Genomic DNA, 18,903 nt, shown 5'->3' on the forward strand with positions numbered 1-18,903 from the left:
GAGATTATGTATTATGATCATTAATGATCATAAGTCGTGATTGAATCTGATAAAATAATGCTGTAATTCTATTTTATCCCTTATTTTTCGAAATAGTAAAAAAAATGTAAGATGTCGAAAATACAGGGTGATAAGGTTGTTGTTAATGGGATAGGCTTTAAAGAATTTGAATCTAAATTTTCAGAAAGGAAACTTAAAAACAATTACACCGGCCAACAAAAAAAAGTTATATGAACTTTACATGCGGCATATGATTTCCTGTGTATTTTTGTCTCCTGAGCACGAATCCATAGTATGTTTTGCTCAATCACCCTTCAGTTTTCCGTAAATCGCTGAATACCTTCAGAAAATCGCTAAAAAATGGAGAAATTTAGGATATCTTAACACGTGACTCATGTTTTTCGACGTAATTTTACCTCCTGGATTTGAATTCGTGGTCAGATTTACTCTCTATTCTTCAAAAAATCGCTGAAGATCTTCAAAAATGGGCGAAATTTGAGAAGCGACAAAATCTTGATATGCGGCATATGTTTTCGGATGTATTGTTACCTTCTGAATCCGAATCCAATGTCAGATTTGCTCCATCAAAATCTAGTCATCAAAAAATCGATCAAGATCTAAAAAATGGCAAATTTGTAGAAGTAACGAGATCTTCATATCTCGTTCTACAAATTTGCCATTTGCCAAAAATACACGGGAATGCCTCATGTCAAGATCTCGTCACTTCTCAAAATTCGCCTTTTTTTGAAGATCTTCAGCGATTTTTTGAAGACTAGACGTTTATGGAGTAATTCTGACATCGGAATCGGATTCAGGATGGAAAATTACGTCGAAAAACATGTGTCGCATGTCAAGATCTTGTCACTTCCTAAATTTCTCCATTTTACTAAGATTTTTAGCGATTTTCTGAAGGTATTCAGCAATTTATGGAAAACTGAAGGGTGATGGAGCCATGCAGACTATGGATTCGTGCTCAGGAGACAAAAATACACAGGAAATCATATGCCGCATGTAAAGTTCACACAATTTTTTTTTTGTTGGTCGGTGTTATTTTTAGGTAGTTTAGGTAATTAGGTTTAGGTCAAAAAGTATTACTATGAAATAAAATTTGAGAATTTAATTTTAGGAAAATCCGCTTTACTCGACGTACTTACCAATTCCGTCAAGTTCAGGGAATATACTACTAATTGTTTATGTGGATATATTTAGAAAGTTAATGAAAATGTATAAAGATTTTATAGTTTCTTATTATTAAACCTAGAAATATGTAGTTTGACGTCGAGTACACAGTAATAAAATATTTTGTTCAACTGAATTAACATTAAATACTACTTTATCCTCTTTATTTTATTTTCAATTAGTCTAGCTCTAGCTAGTGAACAGCTAGCTATAAAAAGTGATAATAATCACAACCCTACAAAAAAAGTGGAATATCCGAAAGACAAGACCCTGGTACCTATATGTTTTTGGGGTCGCTGAATCCGAATCCGGTGTCCGTTTCACTCGATTAACTCTGGTTGAAGTACACTTTAAGGTCAAATGTAGAGAATATATTGTCAACAAAGTAAACCTACCTATCTATATGTTTTTGAGGTCAGTAAATCTGAATCCGGTGTCCGTTTGATCCGACCCGGTCTGCGTTAAGGTCAATTCAAGGTCAAATGTAGAAAATTAATTGACCACAAAGTAAACCTACATATCTATACGTTTTTGGGGTCGGTGAATCCAAATCCGGTGTCCGTTTCACTCGATTAGCTCTGGTTGAAGGACACTTTAAGGACAAATGTAGAGAATCTATTGTCAACGAAGTAAACCTACCTAACTATAGGTTTTGAGGTCACTACATCTGAATCCGGTGTCCGTTTAATCCGACCAGGTCTCCGTTAAGGTCAGTTCAAGGTCAAATGTAGAAAATTAATTGGCCACAAAGTAAACCTACATATCTATACATTTTTGGGGTCGATGAATCCAAATCCGGTGTCCGTTTGATCCGATTAGGTATGCGTTAAGGTCGGTTCAAGGTCAAATGTAGATAATTAATTGCCAACAAAGTAAATCATTGTATCAATCTGTTTTTGGGGTCGCTTAATCCGAATTCAATGTCCGTTTGATCGGATCAGGTCTGCATTAAGGTCAATTCAAGGTCAAATGTAGAGATTCAATTGACAACAAAGTAAACCTCCATATCTATACATTTTTGGGGTCGGTAAATCCGAATCGGTTGTCCGTTTGATCCGATCAGGTTTGCGTTAAGGTCAGTTCAAGGTCAAATGGTATAGATATATTGGTTTACTTTGTTGGCAATTGATTCTCTATATTTGACCTTGAAGTGACCTCAACCCAGAGTTAATCGGGTTAAGGTTCGGAATCGGATTCAGCGACCCCAAAGACATATAAAGCTAAATAGTGTTTTCGGAGAACCGAGATAGTTCTCATGGAAAGTTTCCTTTGTCAATTTCAACTGAACTTTCCATAGATCTGTGTTTTTATTTTGTGTTACTTTGAAGATTACTGTTTAGTATTGGTAAAGAAAAAAATAAATACAATATTTCTATAAAAGTTTTATTGACCACAGTAAATTACATAATATAAAATAAGTTCTAAATCTAAATTTAAAACTTAAACGTCCAATAAATAAAAGTGAAATAAAAAAATGTTTAATTTGGTAAATATTTAGTCGGCTGAAAGTCTAACATGGATTATAATAAAAAATTTCACTTCGATGGCTCAGCTGAAAATTAAAAACGATTCAATAAATATTAATTTACTGAAATTTAAATTTTCTTTTGATTAGGAAATAAATAAAAAGTTCCTTAAATTAAGAGAATGGTTAAACAGTCCAATAATATATTTCTACCTGAAATTATTGTCCCTTGTATCTTCCAAAGAATAAAACTACTCCAGTCTGTTTGTCTTTGAGGTAGTATATGAAGGGATGATCTGCCTTGAATTCGACGATCGGTCTGGGTGCAATTGGAGCACTCAGGAGAGCCACACCAACTGTAAATAAAACCAAATAAATCACCTGCCACTAATAATAATACCTCATAAATTATTCATTGACGCCGTTAGATAATATAAGTATTTTTATTTTAGGTTTACGAGGTGTGTTCAGAAAATAACCGAACATTTTTAATTACGCGCTAATGGAGATATTTAATGATATGCGCAGCTCTATGCTACCAACGAAAATGTTCTTGAATTGTTGATAGCGACGATTTTTGAAACGTGCGATTGCTTGGAACAACGATGCAATGTAATATTTCGCATTTGTAACTTTTTAAATCAGCTTTTGAAACAAGCTCTGGGTTGTATGCAATGTTATGAATGGTTTTCATGATTTAAAAGTGGTCATCAGTCAATTGAAGGTGATACTCTACCAGGAAGGCCTTCGACATCAACTGATGACTTTCACGTTTAGAAAGTCAAAGATTTGATGCGTGCAAATCGCTGTCAGAGAAATGGAGTCATTCAGAAAATTTTCAAAAACTTTCTTATTTTGTATACATACGCAAGTATTGCTCGTGATTAGGTGATCCTGAAAATTTCAAGTCAATCTGTTGAGCGGTTTTCAACTATACGATTTTTAAAATGCGAAGCCGTGGCAATGCAATGACGTCACCGCATGGGACGGTAAGCCGGCTTGGCGCCACTTCCAGATGACTTTCTGCATCTACAGAATGTTTTAGCGTTTGTGCACATTCAATTTAAAACATGGAAGCAAATTTCGTAAAAACAGATTCTTTCAACTTGCCAGAAGTAGGTTTGTTATGGATTTTTTTAATAAAAACCACTACTTTATCAGTGCTGAGATGAGGGGAGTGAAAATGCAAAGGTTACGTTTCAATAACGTGTAAAACTTCTTTAAACTATGTTTGTAGCGAAAGTTTTGATGTTTTTGTACAATAAGAGTAGTAACTAAGAATAAGGATGTTGCGTTTAATTGGATGAAACCGTTTCTGTCACAGGTTTCAAAGATTTACCTAATCAAATACAAAATTCTTATTACTATTTTTATTCCCATGGAAACTATATAAAATCTACCTAATACCTTATAAATATATTAATAATATAATATTTATTATGTATTTTTATATAAATACTTAGTACCTATAGATATTTGTACAATATTCACAAAAAAATCAACAATGGAAAACACAAGTGTATAGTGTTTCTAGATGATACAAACGTATTTATTACATACCTAAATTACGCAGGGTAGTTTTGTTACTTTCAAAATAAGTAATTTTTCAAATAAAAAATATTTAAAAAACAATTCAAAGTGGAGACTAATAGACTATTGATTTAAAATCGCAATTTCTTTCCGTTAAGCAAATAAAAAAAAATTGCGGAATGAGCCCATTGCAGAAGAGGTTAACATCTCAATTTGAGCCATACCATGAAATTTTGCTTGAAAAATTGAACATGCATTGAGAAAAAAATTGTTCCTCATTTGATGACCGAACAACAGAAATAAAATCGCGAGGATGTCGGAAACTCCTTGAACAATCCAATGATGATAAAACATTCATTCAAAATATCATAACGAGAGACAAAAGCTAGGTTTATGGCTACGACATACAAAAGTTCAATCGGCACAATGGATTGGCAAAGGATCTGCATACCCCAAAAAAGCACGTCAGTCTTGATCTAATGGCAAAGTGATGCTCACTGTTTTTGTTCGACTTTAATGAAATTGTGCATTTTGAATTATTGCCTCAAGGTGAAACAGGAAACTATGCATACTATGAAGACAATGATTACGTGAAAAAACTGCAAAAAGAAACCAGAGTTGTGGCGAGAGAACATATAGTTCTTGCACCATGACAATGTTCCCGCACACTCAGCTTTCTCAATTCGTCAGTTTTATACTAAAAAAATCATATTACTATCCTCCCTCATCCTCCCTACGCGCCAGACCTGGCTCCTTGGTATTTTTTCTTGTTTCCGAAATTAAATTCAGTGCTGAAAGGGCGCCGTTTTCAGACCATTGATGACATCAAACCAAATTAGTCGCAGATTTTAAAGGCCATTTCAAATGAAGCTATCTAGGGCTACTTCGAGAAATAGAAACATCGCTAGGAAAAATGTGTGAATAGGGGAAGGAGTACTTTGAAGGAGACAAGTTCGGTTATTTTCTGAACAGACCTCGTACTAACTCAAGTTTAAAAGAATATTGACTAAACTGACAAGAATATTAATAGTAAAAGAAAAATACAATTGCATATTTTTATGCTTATATAAAAAAGTATTTAACTAAAACAAGTACAAGTATGAAATCAGATTTTTGTCAATTTTGTAACATTGTAAAAAAATACTGCAGAAACATAAATTGTAGATTTAATTAATTTACTCAGAGACATATACTTGCTTATAAAAAGTAAAAAGACATGTTTAAAACTTACTTCGTAAATAACATTCATGAAGTGAAAGGAGATGTTAATGTTCCTGGCTTTTGCATTTCCCATACCAGTAATTGATTGAGAAGTTTTTGTAGAATTACATACATTAACATAAACTAATATATTCTGAATATAATTTTGCCCCAATTTTGCAGTTTCTAATCAGTATTACGGCAAGCGTTTTATAGACAAGAAATCGCACTTTTAATAAGACAATAAAACAAATAGATCCATCCAGGAAGTGATGAAGCGTAACGCTAAACTAGAGCAACTTCCTTTAATTTTTTGCATTGAAAAATCACGGAGAAAATGTAAACATTAGAAAATGTACCTTTCCTGTTTTGTCCAGCAAATTTGTAAAAATACTCAATAATTGTGATTAACGCATGTGTTCATAGTTTCCTAAAAGCATACTGCGGGATGTGACTATGTTTGTAGTGTAGTACTCTACGCGGTTTTCTAGATAAATAATTGTCTATTTTAATATTACATTTAAGGAGGTATAACGGGTTTACTCAAATGCACAGATGTACTTCCTCTCTGCGTGCTCCCTCTGTGCTTCATATTTTTTTGAATTTTTTTTTGAATCTAGTTTTTGTGATATTGTTGTTGAAAGTTCATTTTAACATAGGTTTATATGGCGAAGATGAACGGTGCGGCTCTTTTTTTGCCCATAACTGCCCTGAAAAATGTGATTTTGTGAAAATTTTGAAAATTGTGAAACAAAACTTTTCCATAGATAGTACACAGTATTATCTTATTTTTGATGTAAAACTAATGTAAGTTTTGAACATAGTACAGCTGTATTAATTAGAAACAGAAACCAATAATTGCATTTCTGTCTGAATTGAGGATTAATGTAGTAACGTCGCAGTCAGCTGACAGCAAGGAGGAAATACATTTGAAAGACGAAATTGATTTCAAACATATACATTTTTCCTGAATCTCATGTACATTGTTATCAACAATAAATTATCCACAACAGATGATTTTTTGTAATGTTTTTAAAAAACTAGATTAATTAAAACAGACTAGGAAGCTGTGATATATTTATTGGAATAAAAAATACAGTTGATAAATCCTTTTAATGTATTTAAAGGTTTATAAAAACATCGTAATCCGTGCCCAGCAATTACATAAAGTTTTCTTTACTTGATTAATATAATTAGTAATACTTGAGATAAAATTAATTGTACCGAATAACAATGGAACATAAATATTTCTCTGCAAACTTTATATCTAAAAAATTAATTATAGCTGCAAAACGTTTGTAACATTACTAAAATATAGATTAAAAACAGGAAACACGAACAGTGAGTAATAATGTAATTTCTATCACAGAACCTTCAAAATTGCATCCGACATTTTCTTTGACTTGGACGAGAGATGGGCGCAAGTGTCATTTCATTTCTTTAGAACTAAATTGACATAATTCTCGTTGTTTTACCAGTTCACATGATTTACGAATTTTAAATAAAGGATACAAATCTTCGCGAGGATAATACGATATATTTGCTATATATAATAATTATATTGTACGTAGTTTACACACAATACATTTTTGAACGCGTACGCATCTTTACCCGAATTTGACGCGCAATATCTCCAATGTCCGAGGTCTGTAGGTTCGCAGTGTGTACAACTGCTGGTCAATTATTAGTGCTGTTGCCACATCTACATAGTCTTTATGCGTTCATTAAATATAATTTAAAACTACTTAAATATGATATTTTTATTTTGTTAATTAGTCAATATGTATGCTATGTGCATACGAGTAGATTTATTTGCTATATAGATACTGTTTATCGCAAATAATTTCAAAATAATTTAATTTTTTCAAATTGGCAGCGGGCTTTAGTCCCATAAGAAAAGCATAGGACTCCCCCTGCGCTCCTCACTTCCCTCGGACCCCGATATACCTCCTTAAAATACCGAAAACGACAAAATATTAAGTCAATTTTTGATCTCAACGGAGAACCAATTTTTTCTTTGATTAAATCCAAGGGCTTGCAAGTAAGTCCGGTCCTGTAATTCATTTAACATAATAATATCTAGGAATGTGTATTCGGTTGTAAATAGTTAGTTCCAAATTTCATTTAACTCCCTCAAGTGGAAATCTTGATTTTTGGAAAAAAACATATTTTATTTTAAAACTTTGACACCCTATAGCTAAAGAACGAAGCGAAATCGAACCCATGTTGATATGAAAAAATAATCTTGTTTTTCGGTTAGGAATCTGCCCCCGAGCGTTGGCCTACGTTTTCTGAAACACCCTGTGTAAACTAATGCCCGGAAATTTATATTTAGGGAGTTACGACCTCTCAAAGAGGGGGCTACTTTACTATTAAATTTAATTGAAAATGAAAAAAAACTCCTCCTTTGAGGTTAGTTAGAGGGGATAGGTTTAATTTTCGCAAGAATCATCTGCACATCTGGTGAGAGACGACATGGCGCCAAACGTGGGGCCCCAATGTCCTTAACGGCAAGGGAAAACGATCAAAAATACAATGAGATAGTAAACATTAAGTACTTGTAATGCTCAGTTTAGAAAAAAGTTTTACGTAAGGAAAAAAATACTAGCTAAACATGTTTTCGTAGGTACTGGTTTTCTTGAGGATACGATGAACAAAGGAGGCGAAAAGGAAATAGGAGAATAAAACAAAACAGCAAAAATAATGCTAAGGTGCAATCGTACATACCTGTATCGAGATAAGAAAAATTTGCTCTTATATCGAGACTGATAAGCTGAAATAACTACAACTTTAAGAAGAAATCGTTTTATTGACTACAGTTAGATGTAAAAAAAATAAATAACGTACATCACGTTTCACACGTACATGCTACATATTAGAGATTATAGAAGATTGTTATACGGGGTGTCTCATTTTAATCGATCACCCCGAATAACTATACATGATGACCTCCAATTGAAAAACTTCCAGTACAAAAGTTGTAGGATTTTTAGGAGGCCATACAATAATAACCTTTCAGAGTCAATGTCAGAATTTTAAATGGAATATTTAATCTTGGAGATTGACCCCTAGGGGCTCTCTAAAGGTCAAATTATCTTTCCGACTGGAATGTTTACATTTCATGGCAAAGGTTGATTAATTTTTGTGGCAAATACCCTGATCTTGATTTATGGTCTAATTGTGACTCTGACCTTGAGCCCCGGGGTCAATTTTAGGGGTCATTTAAGCTGATTTGACCGTCAAAAGACCCCTAGGGGTCAATCTGATCCAAGATCAAATATACAGCTCTGGACGTAGAATTTCCCGCTCTTTTCATTTCTGGATAAAACGAATAGGGTTTCCAGTTGAAATTCTGAAGGTGACCTCCAAAGTTTGACCTCTGGATCGAAACCAAGGTCATTATCTACGACCTCCTGAAAACCTTCAATTGGAGGTCATACTGCAGAGTTATTCGGGGTGATCGATTAAAATGGGACACGGTGTGACGATTTATACCAGAAAGCAAATTAAAGATCTGGTTCACAAGCAAAAAATACATTTTTCTCCAATTGGGCTTACGAAAAAATAACAGTAGGTCATGTAAACAAAATCATGTAATCAACGTAAGGATTACACTGAAAGAAAACATTATCTTGTATTATAGGTTATGTTCGGACAGTCCACCGCCAGCAAGATTTTCATTAGTTTGAAATTAATCAAAAACTGATAAATAATAATTAATAACAAAACCTTATATGAACCAGTATATCCCTTACGTTCATTAAATGAGTTTTTTACATTGCCTACTGTCACTTTTTGAAAAAAATGAAATATTAGAAGTAATCGCCGTAATAATGATGGTGAAAGACGATATGGCGCCAAACGTGGGGCCCGAATATCCGGAACGCCAAGGGAAAATGGTCAAGAACGACAATACGAACGATCAGAAACAGTTCGGTATCGATAGTTGATCGTCGATCTGTCTTGACTTTGATATCTGAATGAAGTAAGCCCTTTAAAATTGGCTTCTGAACCAGGTCCTTAATTGTTCACCTCCTGGTATAAATCACCTTAAGAGGTAATTCGTTTTTTTTTTTTTGTTACACTTGATTTTAAAACCTTACCAATTCTCACACTCTTGAAACTTTCCTTAGGAAATAATTAATTATCCTGTTTTCATTAAAATCTACCGTTAGTAAAGATTCTCATACATTTTACGTCTTTTTAAAAAAATAAATAAAAGTTATGGAATCTAAATGATTGCAAAATATTTTACGAAAATTGTTACGTTTCTACAAAGAAGTGATTCTTCCCGTAAATAAAATTAACGAGTTTTGAACTATGTAAAAAATGAACGGCTGATCGACAGTGAACACGAAATCTTCCGGTAGTTCCTCAGGTGGACAAGATCTGGGACATAACTCGGCTGAAACATAAATATTAATTCATTTTTTTACAACAGGCTAGTGCTCTATGGTTTGAAATATCTCTGACCGATTTTTCTCGTCTCAAAATAAACGTCTTCTTCACATATATTATTATTAATTATTTAATGTAGTTTAATATTTCAAAAACAAAGCATTACCGAAATAAATGTTTTTTTCGTCCTTTCCAGATCTCGAGACATTTCAAATTACAAAGAAAATATTTATGTACAATTTCGATTAAAAAAACAAATTTTACTTACTGTATGTAAACCTAGGTACTGTACATAACTCTATTTACAAGAGGATATCCATCCACCTCAGTAAAGAACTAATAGTTTCAGGCACTAAACTTTACTAGTTACTATCGAAGACCAACCCAACAAATTGTAACCGTAAAAATTTGTTATTAATAATAAAAGAGCGGAAGTTAAGAAACTTTAAAACTCGAAAGAAATAAAAGAAAAATATATACACAATACCAATACAGATTTAACAATGTACCTGGACCTATAAGTAGGCAAAACACAATCAGTTTTTAAAAGTTGATCATTTTGTCTTGTCAGCATATGTGAAAAAATGTATAGTTGTACTCCTGCATTATATTGATTAGACAGTGCCCGAAGCCCAAGAGATGTACCTGGGGCGAGAGCATTATTATCCTATGACACCCGTGGTGCCTTGAATGTGGCTTGTCCTATTAATATACTATTTAATTTTTTTCTTAAAACTGGTATAACATTTGTTTGGCATTTTTTACTTTTAATTTCTGTTATTGAATTGATTTATTCCCACGGTAATGTTTTTTTCTATCTGCTCTGGGACGTCATTTATAACCCTAGGAGGACATTATATCTCATTTAATATCAAAATTACATTATTATTGTAAAACTAACATAAAACAGAACTTTAGTAAGTAAATTACTTAAAAACCTTCGTTCCTTTACTAATCAAAGGTATAGTCTTTCCGATCTCAATTGAAAAACCAAGAAGTTGGCAGTATGTACCAGGTTCGGTCGCTGAAGCAGCAACTCGGCATTAAAATATTTGAAAAACATGTTCCCATATTTATACGCGTCTGGTCGCCCAGTTGAAGAATGAGCGCGCGGATAAACGCGGCACAAACACAGCCGCACCGGGTGGCCATAAATTCAGTTGTCAACAAAATAGCAGTGCAATAGCAATGCGGAATTTAGTGTGATTCAGGTAATTTTAATTTATTATAGGCACCTTGTATTCATATTACAATTGCGAAAGGGAGAAATAAGAGGGATATTTTGTTTACTAATATTATTACAGCATGGGATTTTGGAGACCTTTTGAAACGGAACAAAACGAAATTTACCATAAATATAATAAAATTATTTGAAGACATAAATAATTAAAATATGTTGTTGGTCAAATGAACATATAATAGAAATTTTCTACACATTATATACAAATTATTATAATTTTTTACCTTTAACAGAAAACTTTTTAGAGACGCCTATGAAACTCACTAAATTTTATTGCTAAGCGTTTTTGTACATGTTCAACTGACTTCGGAAAGACTATACCATTGTAATATATGTCAACAGGGCCCTTTGGATGAAAGTATGTACTACAAATTCAGGGACAGATAGAACATCAAATAAAATTCTTTAAAATTAGATTTAACCATAACTTAAAAACAAGCAACGTGAGTTTGGTACAGATAAGTTTGTAATATTGTTTTTGACCATCTGTTAAAGATCGCTAGCTGCGATCTTACCCATTGACATTTAATGACAGATTTTTTGAGGTTAAGGTTTTTTTATGGTGTAAAATCGGTATTCCTGTTGAATTCACTTTTTATTCCTTAATATACAGGGTGATCAAACTTCGCAGATAGTTTCCTAGGATGAAAAGCTGTCTTGCTTCCGTAAAAAGTTCTGTGCCTAATTTTTCTTAATTTCGTTTTAACTAATACTAAAAATTTTTTAAAGAAAACAAGTTATTTATACCATAAAGGAGGTATTATTTACTAGTAGGACGATTTTGCGCGAGAAGTCGAAAGTGCACTACGGACGAGCATATAGAAGTTTCAAAGAATGGTACCAGAACAAAAATACTGGTGTTTCTGAAATGTCACTGCTAGCATATTTCATGGAAAAGTCAAGAATTTCACGCTTTTTTATGCGCTGTGAAGTAGGTAGATGTTACACCCAACCAGTCGGCAAGAATGCCCTTTCTATGATTCCTAATAAGACTGCACAGTTTTTGAAACTAGAACATCCTGAAATGTATACAGGCCACTCATTTCGAAGAACATCGGCAACGTTGCTGGCTAATACAGGAGTCGATGTATTAGCAATCAAGAGACATGGTGGGTGGAAATCAGCCACAACTGTAGAAAGTTATGTTGCTGACAGTTTAAGTAACAAAAATGAAACAGCCAACAGGATTCTTTTCAATGACACTTCAACTACAGATTCTAATAATACGTCGCATCATGCTGTTTCAATGCATCAGTCAGATAATACTGAGCCTCCGGTGACTGAAATGGAGCAGTCAAATCATTTTGAGAAAAATGTGACAATTAGTAAAGGCGAGGAAAATATTTATCCAGATGTATCTAAATGTAATAACTGTACAATTACTATAAATATTCATTCATAATAATTAATAATATTTCAACAAGAATACCTTCTTTATGTAAGATAAACTTTTACGTTATAATAAACGATATTCTCCGTAAAAAAACACAACCTTAAAGAAGTTAGAAATATGAATATGAACATTTTGTAAAGTCGTAGCTAACACTTACTGCAGATGGTCAAAAATTAATAACACTGACATATTTAACACCCTTAAAAACTTACCTGTGCCAAATCTTAATGCATCACATTGTTTTATGAAAAACATATGGTTAAACTTTGTTTGATTTAAAAAAATATTATTTGACACTCTGTATCTCAAAAACAGATGAAGGATTCGCACATATAGAAAACCCGTCTTATTTTTTTATGTTCCATCAGCCCGTAAATTTATGGTACCTTTCCCCAAAACATCCTGTAGGTGTAGCAGAAATGGTTACCTAATATTAAAAACATCTATTATTATTTACAAATTTCATAAACAAAATTCTTTGATCTTAATGAACCAAATATATAGCATTAATAACAAATGGTAGGTGCAATTAAACTCATAGACCGGTTTTATCTAATGATAAATCTGTTTACTAATATTCTACGGCGGAACAGGTAACAGTTATGCGGCGAATTGCTGAAGTGAAGTGAAGTGAAATACTTTGGCGGTCGTTCAACGTCAAGCTGATATTTTAACAACAAACTGAAACCTTATCTTTTTTATCAAATTCGCCATGTTAAAAAAGTGCTAGAGAAAAAGGAATGGAAGAGTTTATGAGTAAAGATCCCAGCAACCAAAGAATGAAACGTCCTTACACAATGTATGAAACCAACAAGTTCTAACGGAAATTAGTTTGTTTTGTTCTAAAATATGTTAATAGAAATTTCTTAGTCCTTAGTTCAAGCAAGGTCATGGTCATAAGGAACAAATTTGTTCTAATAAGACAAATTTTTCCATACAGTGTGTCCCCCGATGGGGTACCGCACTCTTGTAAACTTTTTCATTGTTGATATCTCGAGGAAAAGTTAGTCTTGAAAAGTTTTGCTTAGCTTGGGAAGCCATGAACAGTAATCAAATTTGTAATAAAACATACAGGACTTCCAAAAAATTTCAAAATGTGAAAAGTGCCTTTATTTATTTATTTATTTATTTATTTATTTATTTATAAAGGCTAGTGTTACATACACATAAAAGTGTTTACACGCGTCCAAAAAGAAAAAAAAAGTGGTAAATTACAATACACATAATGATAGCAATTAATTAACTGTTATACAAATATACATAAACAACATATAATTAAAATAAATAGGACAAACGACACACTAAGATAAATGATAACATTCATATTCGAGTTACATTACTGTCAATAAAATCATCAAAACAATAAAAAGCATTTTTTATAGTATTTTTTATCCTTGATTAATTATTGTCATTAAGAATTTGAATTTGGTGTGGTATTATGTTAAAAAATTTGATGGCGCAATAATTAGTACGGACCCGCGTTTTACTAAGTCTTACAAATTTATTACATAAGTATGTGCTCTTTCGGGTATTATAAGAGTGAGTCTCACTTCTGATTTCAAAGTTATGTATATGTTTTTTGACATAAATAAGGCACTGAAGTATATATGCACAGGGTACAGTTAGTATGGACAAATTGGAAAACTGCTCTCTACAATCATCTCTAAAACCAAAGTCAGATATGATTCTAATCATTTTTCTCTGAAGAGTAAAAACTTTTTTCATAGAGGGGGCATGACCCCATACTAAAATAGCATATGTTATGATGCTATATCCATATAGCCATGATAAACTATCAGCAAACTTGATCTCTTCGTTTGAGACTCCGGAGTAAATAAGTATGTTTTGATATCTTGGAGCAAACATAAATTAACACGTTGATCCCATGTCAGTTTAGGGTCAAGATGAATTCCCAAGAATTTTACATGTGCTGGATTATCCCAGTTTTCCATATTCCGAAGACTAAAAATCATAGTTTCGGTCTTGGAAGTATTCAAACTGAGTTGATTACTAGTAAACCAGTTTTCAACCGATGCATGTTGGTCATAAGTTGATGTCATTAACTGTTCAAAGTTTAAGTTGGTTCTAGTTATATTGGTATCATCATCAAAGAGTATACTTTTTGTATCATAAGGTATACAATTAGGAAAATCATTAGTATATATTAGAAACAGTAACGGACCCAATAAGGAACCTTGTGGAACTTCATGTTCAATATTCTTTGTGGGTGATTTCACATTATTATATACAACATACTGTAATCTATTAACTACTCAAACATGATCTCAATAAATCCGAACTGTACGATGAAAAACCATAATTATGTAGCTTATGTATAAGAATTTCGTGTGATACACAATCGAAAGCTTTTGTCAAATCTAAAAATTGACTAGCAACGTATTTCCCTTCTTCAAAATTATTGTTTATTATGGATGTTAGACAATCTGTGACTAGAGTGGTCGATAGATTACTTCGAAAACTGAATTGTTAAGGATTGAAAAGTTCCCTAGTCTCAAAATAATTAGTTATTTTTATTTTAAAGATAGTTTCATACATTTTACGTATACGATAGTTAATTAAATAAGTGCATGGTACTAATATGGGGTCAACTATTTTAAAATTTTTGTTGAAATATATACATCCAAACAAAGTTTGCTCTTAATTTTTGCTTTCGTTAAAAACTGTATTTAAGAAAGTTGTTCGAGAACTCAACAAATGCTTAAATACGGGAATTTGTCAAAACGAACTATAATCACATTTTGCAAATAATAAGACGCCTCAATTTTTAACTATATAACCATAGAATTACACACGGATATTTCCTTACCAAAGTCAAAGTCAACATGTTATCTTTATTAACTGCCCACCGAATTTATTTTTATTAATAATGCTAAGCCCGCAGCAACGATTTTATCTTGTCAAATGTTATGGAATCGATAATGTTTCATATCGACATGCAATACAAATTTTTAATGAAAAATATCCAAATGTAACTGTAACTCGTAGAGCAAGCTAATTATAAAATTCGATAACAGTGTTGATGTAAAGAATATTAAAAGGATAATAAAATAATACAATGATAACGATGCTGCCACTGTTGTAGTTATGGACTCTGTACAAGATAATCCAAAGATGTTACTCAGGAAAAGGTCAGAAAACATAACTGATGTCATATTCAAAGGATTTTAGTATATAACAAAATATATCCATTTTAGTTTAACACTAGGCGAGAAACTGAACAGATTCTTTCATCACAGTATTTTATTTACTGACGAATCAAGATTCATAACTAATGGCGTGGTTTCCTCTCAAAATTGTAGATACTGGCCTAAAGATAATCCAAATTTTCGATTGATAACTAATAGTCAAAAATTTAAAAATTTAAATGTCTGGTATGGCATAGTGTAATATAAAATAATTGGTTCCTACCGTTTGGAAGAAAATCTTAATCAAAATTCATATTTGGAAATTCTCAATAATTTCGTATTGGCAGAACTAGATAGCGAATACTGAAAGTTCACAAGAAAACTAATACGTTGGCCAGCATCGGCACCCGACTTTAGATTATCTCTTATGGGGATACCTGCAGCAGGCATTGATTTACTTAAGCAAAAATTTCAGGAAGCTGTTGCCACCATAAACGACGAAATGATCTTATCTGTGTATAAGGAATTTAGAAAGAGATTAGAAAAATGTGTATTACGTGGGGGTTTACAAGTTGCTTCATTGTTGTTAATTCCAGTTCTAATTTCAATTTTTTAATTAGAAAAGCTACTTTTATTTGATTTGCAGGCTACCGCGGCAGTTGTTAATGGTAGAACAATTGCCCGGCCGGTTGCCACGTCATCGCATTTTGAAATTTTTGGAGGCCCTGTATGTTTTATTACATATGTGATTACAGTCCATGGCTTCCCAAGATAAGCAAAACTATTTATCAAGGATAACTCGAAAAATTAACAATAAAAAAGTTTACAAGAGTGCGGTATCCCATCCTCGGACACACTGTATATATATATTCAATTCCGAAACAAGAGGAAGACGTAGACTTAACCTACCCACGCTCTAAAATAATTTTCCGCGTTTGTATATCTTTCATTTATCTAAAAAGTAAATACGAACCTGATGTAGCGGCGGCAGCTTCGGTTCCCGATTCGGTAACGTTAATAAAAGCCTTTTGAAGTACGTTGCTGACGTACAGTCCTTTATCCGTCGACGATAGTCCTGACAGATCCGCTTCATCCGAGAACAATTTGCTTATCCCCAACTGAAACAATATCGAAGAAGTTATTGTCTATAAGCTTGTTTGAGGACACTCACCTTTTGTAAGATAGGAACGAACTTGGTTTCCGATTCGATGGTAAATCTGGGCAATTCAACTTTAACTCTTTGAGGTGTGTAGGACTGAGGAACTAACAGTTGTTCGAGGTTTTGTTCCAGTTGACTTAATCCGTCTTTTTCGATGGGTAAAACTATAACCATGGCGATGTCAGAGCCTAAAAATTATACCATATTAGTTGAAGAATCGAGAAATGTGTCTGAAAAACTGCATGTATGTAGATACTACCTTGGTAGGGAAGCTCCAAAAATTTGGCGTTAAGAGTTTTGCTCTCGTGGTAGTTGAAGGTTTCAACCTGTAGCATGGTGTCTACTTCAACGGCGTTGTCCTTGGTTCTAAAGAAATTTCTTTTGGATGTCGCGTAGGAATCGAACGGATACAACCACACGCCGCTAAAATACAGGGCGTTAACTAAAACCATCCTAGTAGCTTCGTTGATGTCACCGGGCTTGATCAAATTTCTGATTTTATCGTTGGTGTTATCTTCCACCCACTTGTTGATCACACCCGCTGCGTGCGTACTTCTTTCAAAATCGACATTTTCTACTCCTACAAGGGAAAAGTTTAATTCATAAGGAACATACGTAAAAAATTAAAAGTACCCGAATCATAAATGGTGTTTGCGATGTACCCGAAATCCTCGGCGATTTTAAGTCCTTTCCCAACGTATATTTTATTGGCACTTAATAACTTCAGTTTCGTGTCGTATTTTTTCAAACTTGGCAAGAAGGATTGTAGGGCCCTTTGAGTCTTCTGCCTCGTAGTGGGAAGAGACAAGCCGCTTACTAGTTCCGAAGCCGTGAGACCTCGTGCCCCTTCATTTGTAAGAGCGAGAACGATTTCGGCAGACAATGGACTGACGACGAAATTGTCCTTTCCCGTTTGCAAAATCTCCTGTTGAAAAGAAACATGATTATATAGTTACATTTTTATTTCTAATTCGAAAGCCTTACTAAATTTTTCTTTCGATATTTCAAAAAGGGTGTATACTAAATATTTACCAAGAAATTCACTGATATTTCCATGTATCGGTTCCTATTTTTCAAAATTCACTACTTCCTAAATTTTTTAAGATATCTTCCACGTAAATATTTTACAAAATATGATTATTTAATAAATAAACCACAAAATTTACACTAAGTAGGGAACATTTTTGTTTATTTTAGAAAAACGTTTTTCTTCGAATCAGTTGCTTGTTTGAATATCAAATGAACAACTTATACAGTACAGGTCAAAACGTGAAATATACGAAAAAAGGCATTCTTGTTAAAAGTTTCTACTTGTTTTAGAAATACGAACCATCATAACGAACTTCAATTTTGTTGTACTATGTTGGTCAAAAACACAAAAATGTTATTTTGCGTAAGAGCATACCTTATTTTACAAGGTACGGAATAAAGGCACGACGAATAATTACGACAACAATTAAACTAAAAAAAAAAGTAAACAAAGCAATATGATGAAGATTACACTTGAATAAGACGTGTTTTAGTTTTGTATTTTGTTCCCTGTATAAAAAATTAAATTTTTGATAACGTCACATTTTTCAAGCAAAATCTTTTATCAAGAATTCCTTTTTTTCGTATCTTGCAAATTAAGGTATGTTTACTCTTACGCAAAATAACATTTTTGTGTTTCTTACATACCCTGTACAACAAAATTAAAGTTCGTTATGGTGATTCGTTTTTTTTTAAACAAGTAAGAAGTTTTATCAAAATGCCTTTTTTCGTATTTTTCCTTTTTGGTCCATTTGTTCTCTGTAAACTCAATCCGCGGACATACTGTATATGTAGCATCTTCCGTTTAGGAGATAATGACAATATTTTAATGTTAAAAATTAAAAAAGAATACGTGTTACAAAAAATTTTATTTAACTAAATTCTAATTATGTTAATAATATTCTATATTTATATTTAATCGTTTAATAATATTGATAAAATTATACAGGGTCGAAAAATAAGAAGTGGATCTTACTTGTGGAAGGGCGAAATAGGCGGTGACTATTAGACGCTTTCATTATAGCCATCTTTCTCTATCGCACGGATTTCTATGACTTTCTTTATCGCTCTCACGTAACGGCCGATAAACCATGAGGACTTTCCGACCCTGTATGTACTTTAATTTAAATATACTTATGTCAAGAAGTCAAATTAAAAATAAAA

General features: G+C 32.8%; 1 protein-coding gene across 3 annotated transcripts in view; it reads right to left on the reverse strand.

Annotated features, from left to right (window-relative positions):
* Positions 1–2,587: 2,587 nt before the first annotated feature.
* LOC108907182 (antichymotrypsin-2-like) overlaps positions 2,588–18,903 on the reverse strand; it is a 46,250-nt gene continuing 29,934 nt past the window's right edge. For all 3 annotated transcript variants that reach the window (XM_018710736.1, XM_018710735.2, XM_023455706.1), the window contains 6 exons: positions 17,344–17,635; positions 16,970–17,290; positions 16,723–16,898; positions 16,525–16,669; positions 2,858–3,000; positions 2,588–2,731 (listed from right to left, as the gene is read on the reverse strand). In XM_018710736.1, coding sequence (XP_018566252.1) covers positions 2,864–3,000; positions 16,525–16,669; positions 16,723–16,898; positions 16,970–17,290; positions 17,344–17,635 — 1,071 coding nt within the window. In that variant the 3' untranslated portion in view covers positions 2,588–2,731; positions 2,858–2,863. The remainder of the gene's footprint in view (positions 2,732–2,857; positions 3,001–16,524; positions 16,670–16,722; positions 16,899–16,969; positions 17,291–17,343; positions 17,636–18,903) is intronic.

Source organism: Anoplophora glabripennis, unplaced genomic scaffold (assembly GCF_000390285.2).
Source record: "Anoplophora glabripennis isolate ALB-LARVAE unplaced genomic scaffold, Agla_2.0 scaffold87, whole genome shotgun sequence".
In the NCBI taxonomy this organism is placed as follows: Eukaryota; Metazoa; Arthropoda; class Insecta; order Coleoptera; family Cerambycidae; genus Anoplophora; species Anoplophora glabripennis.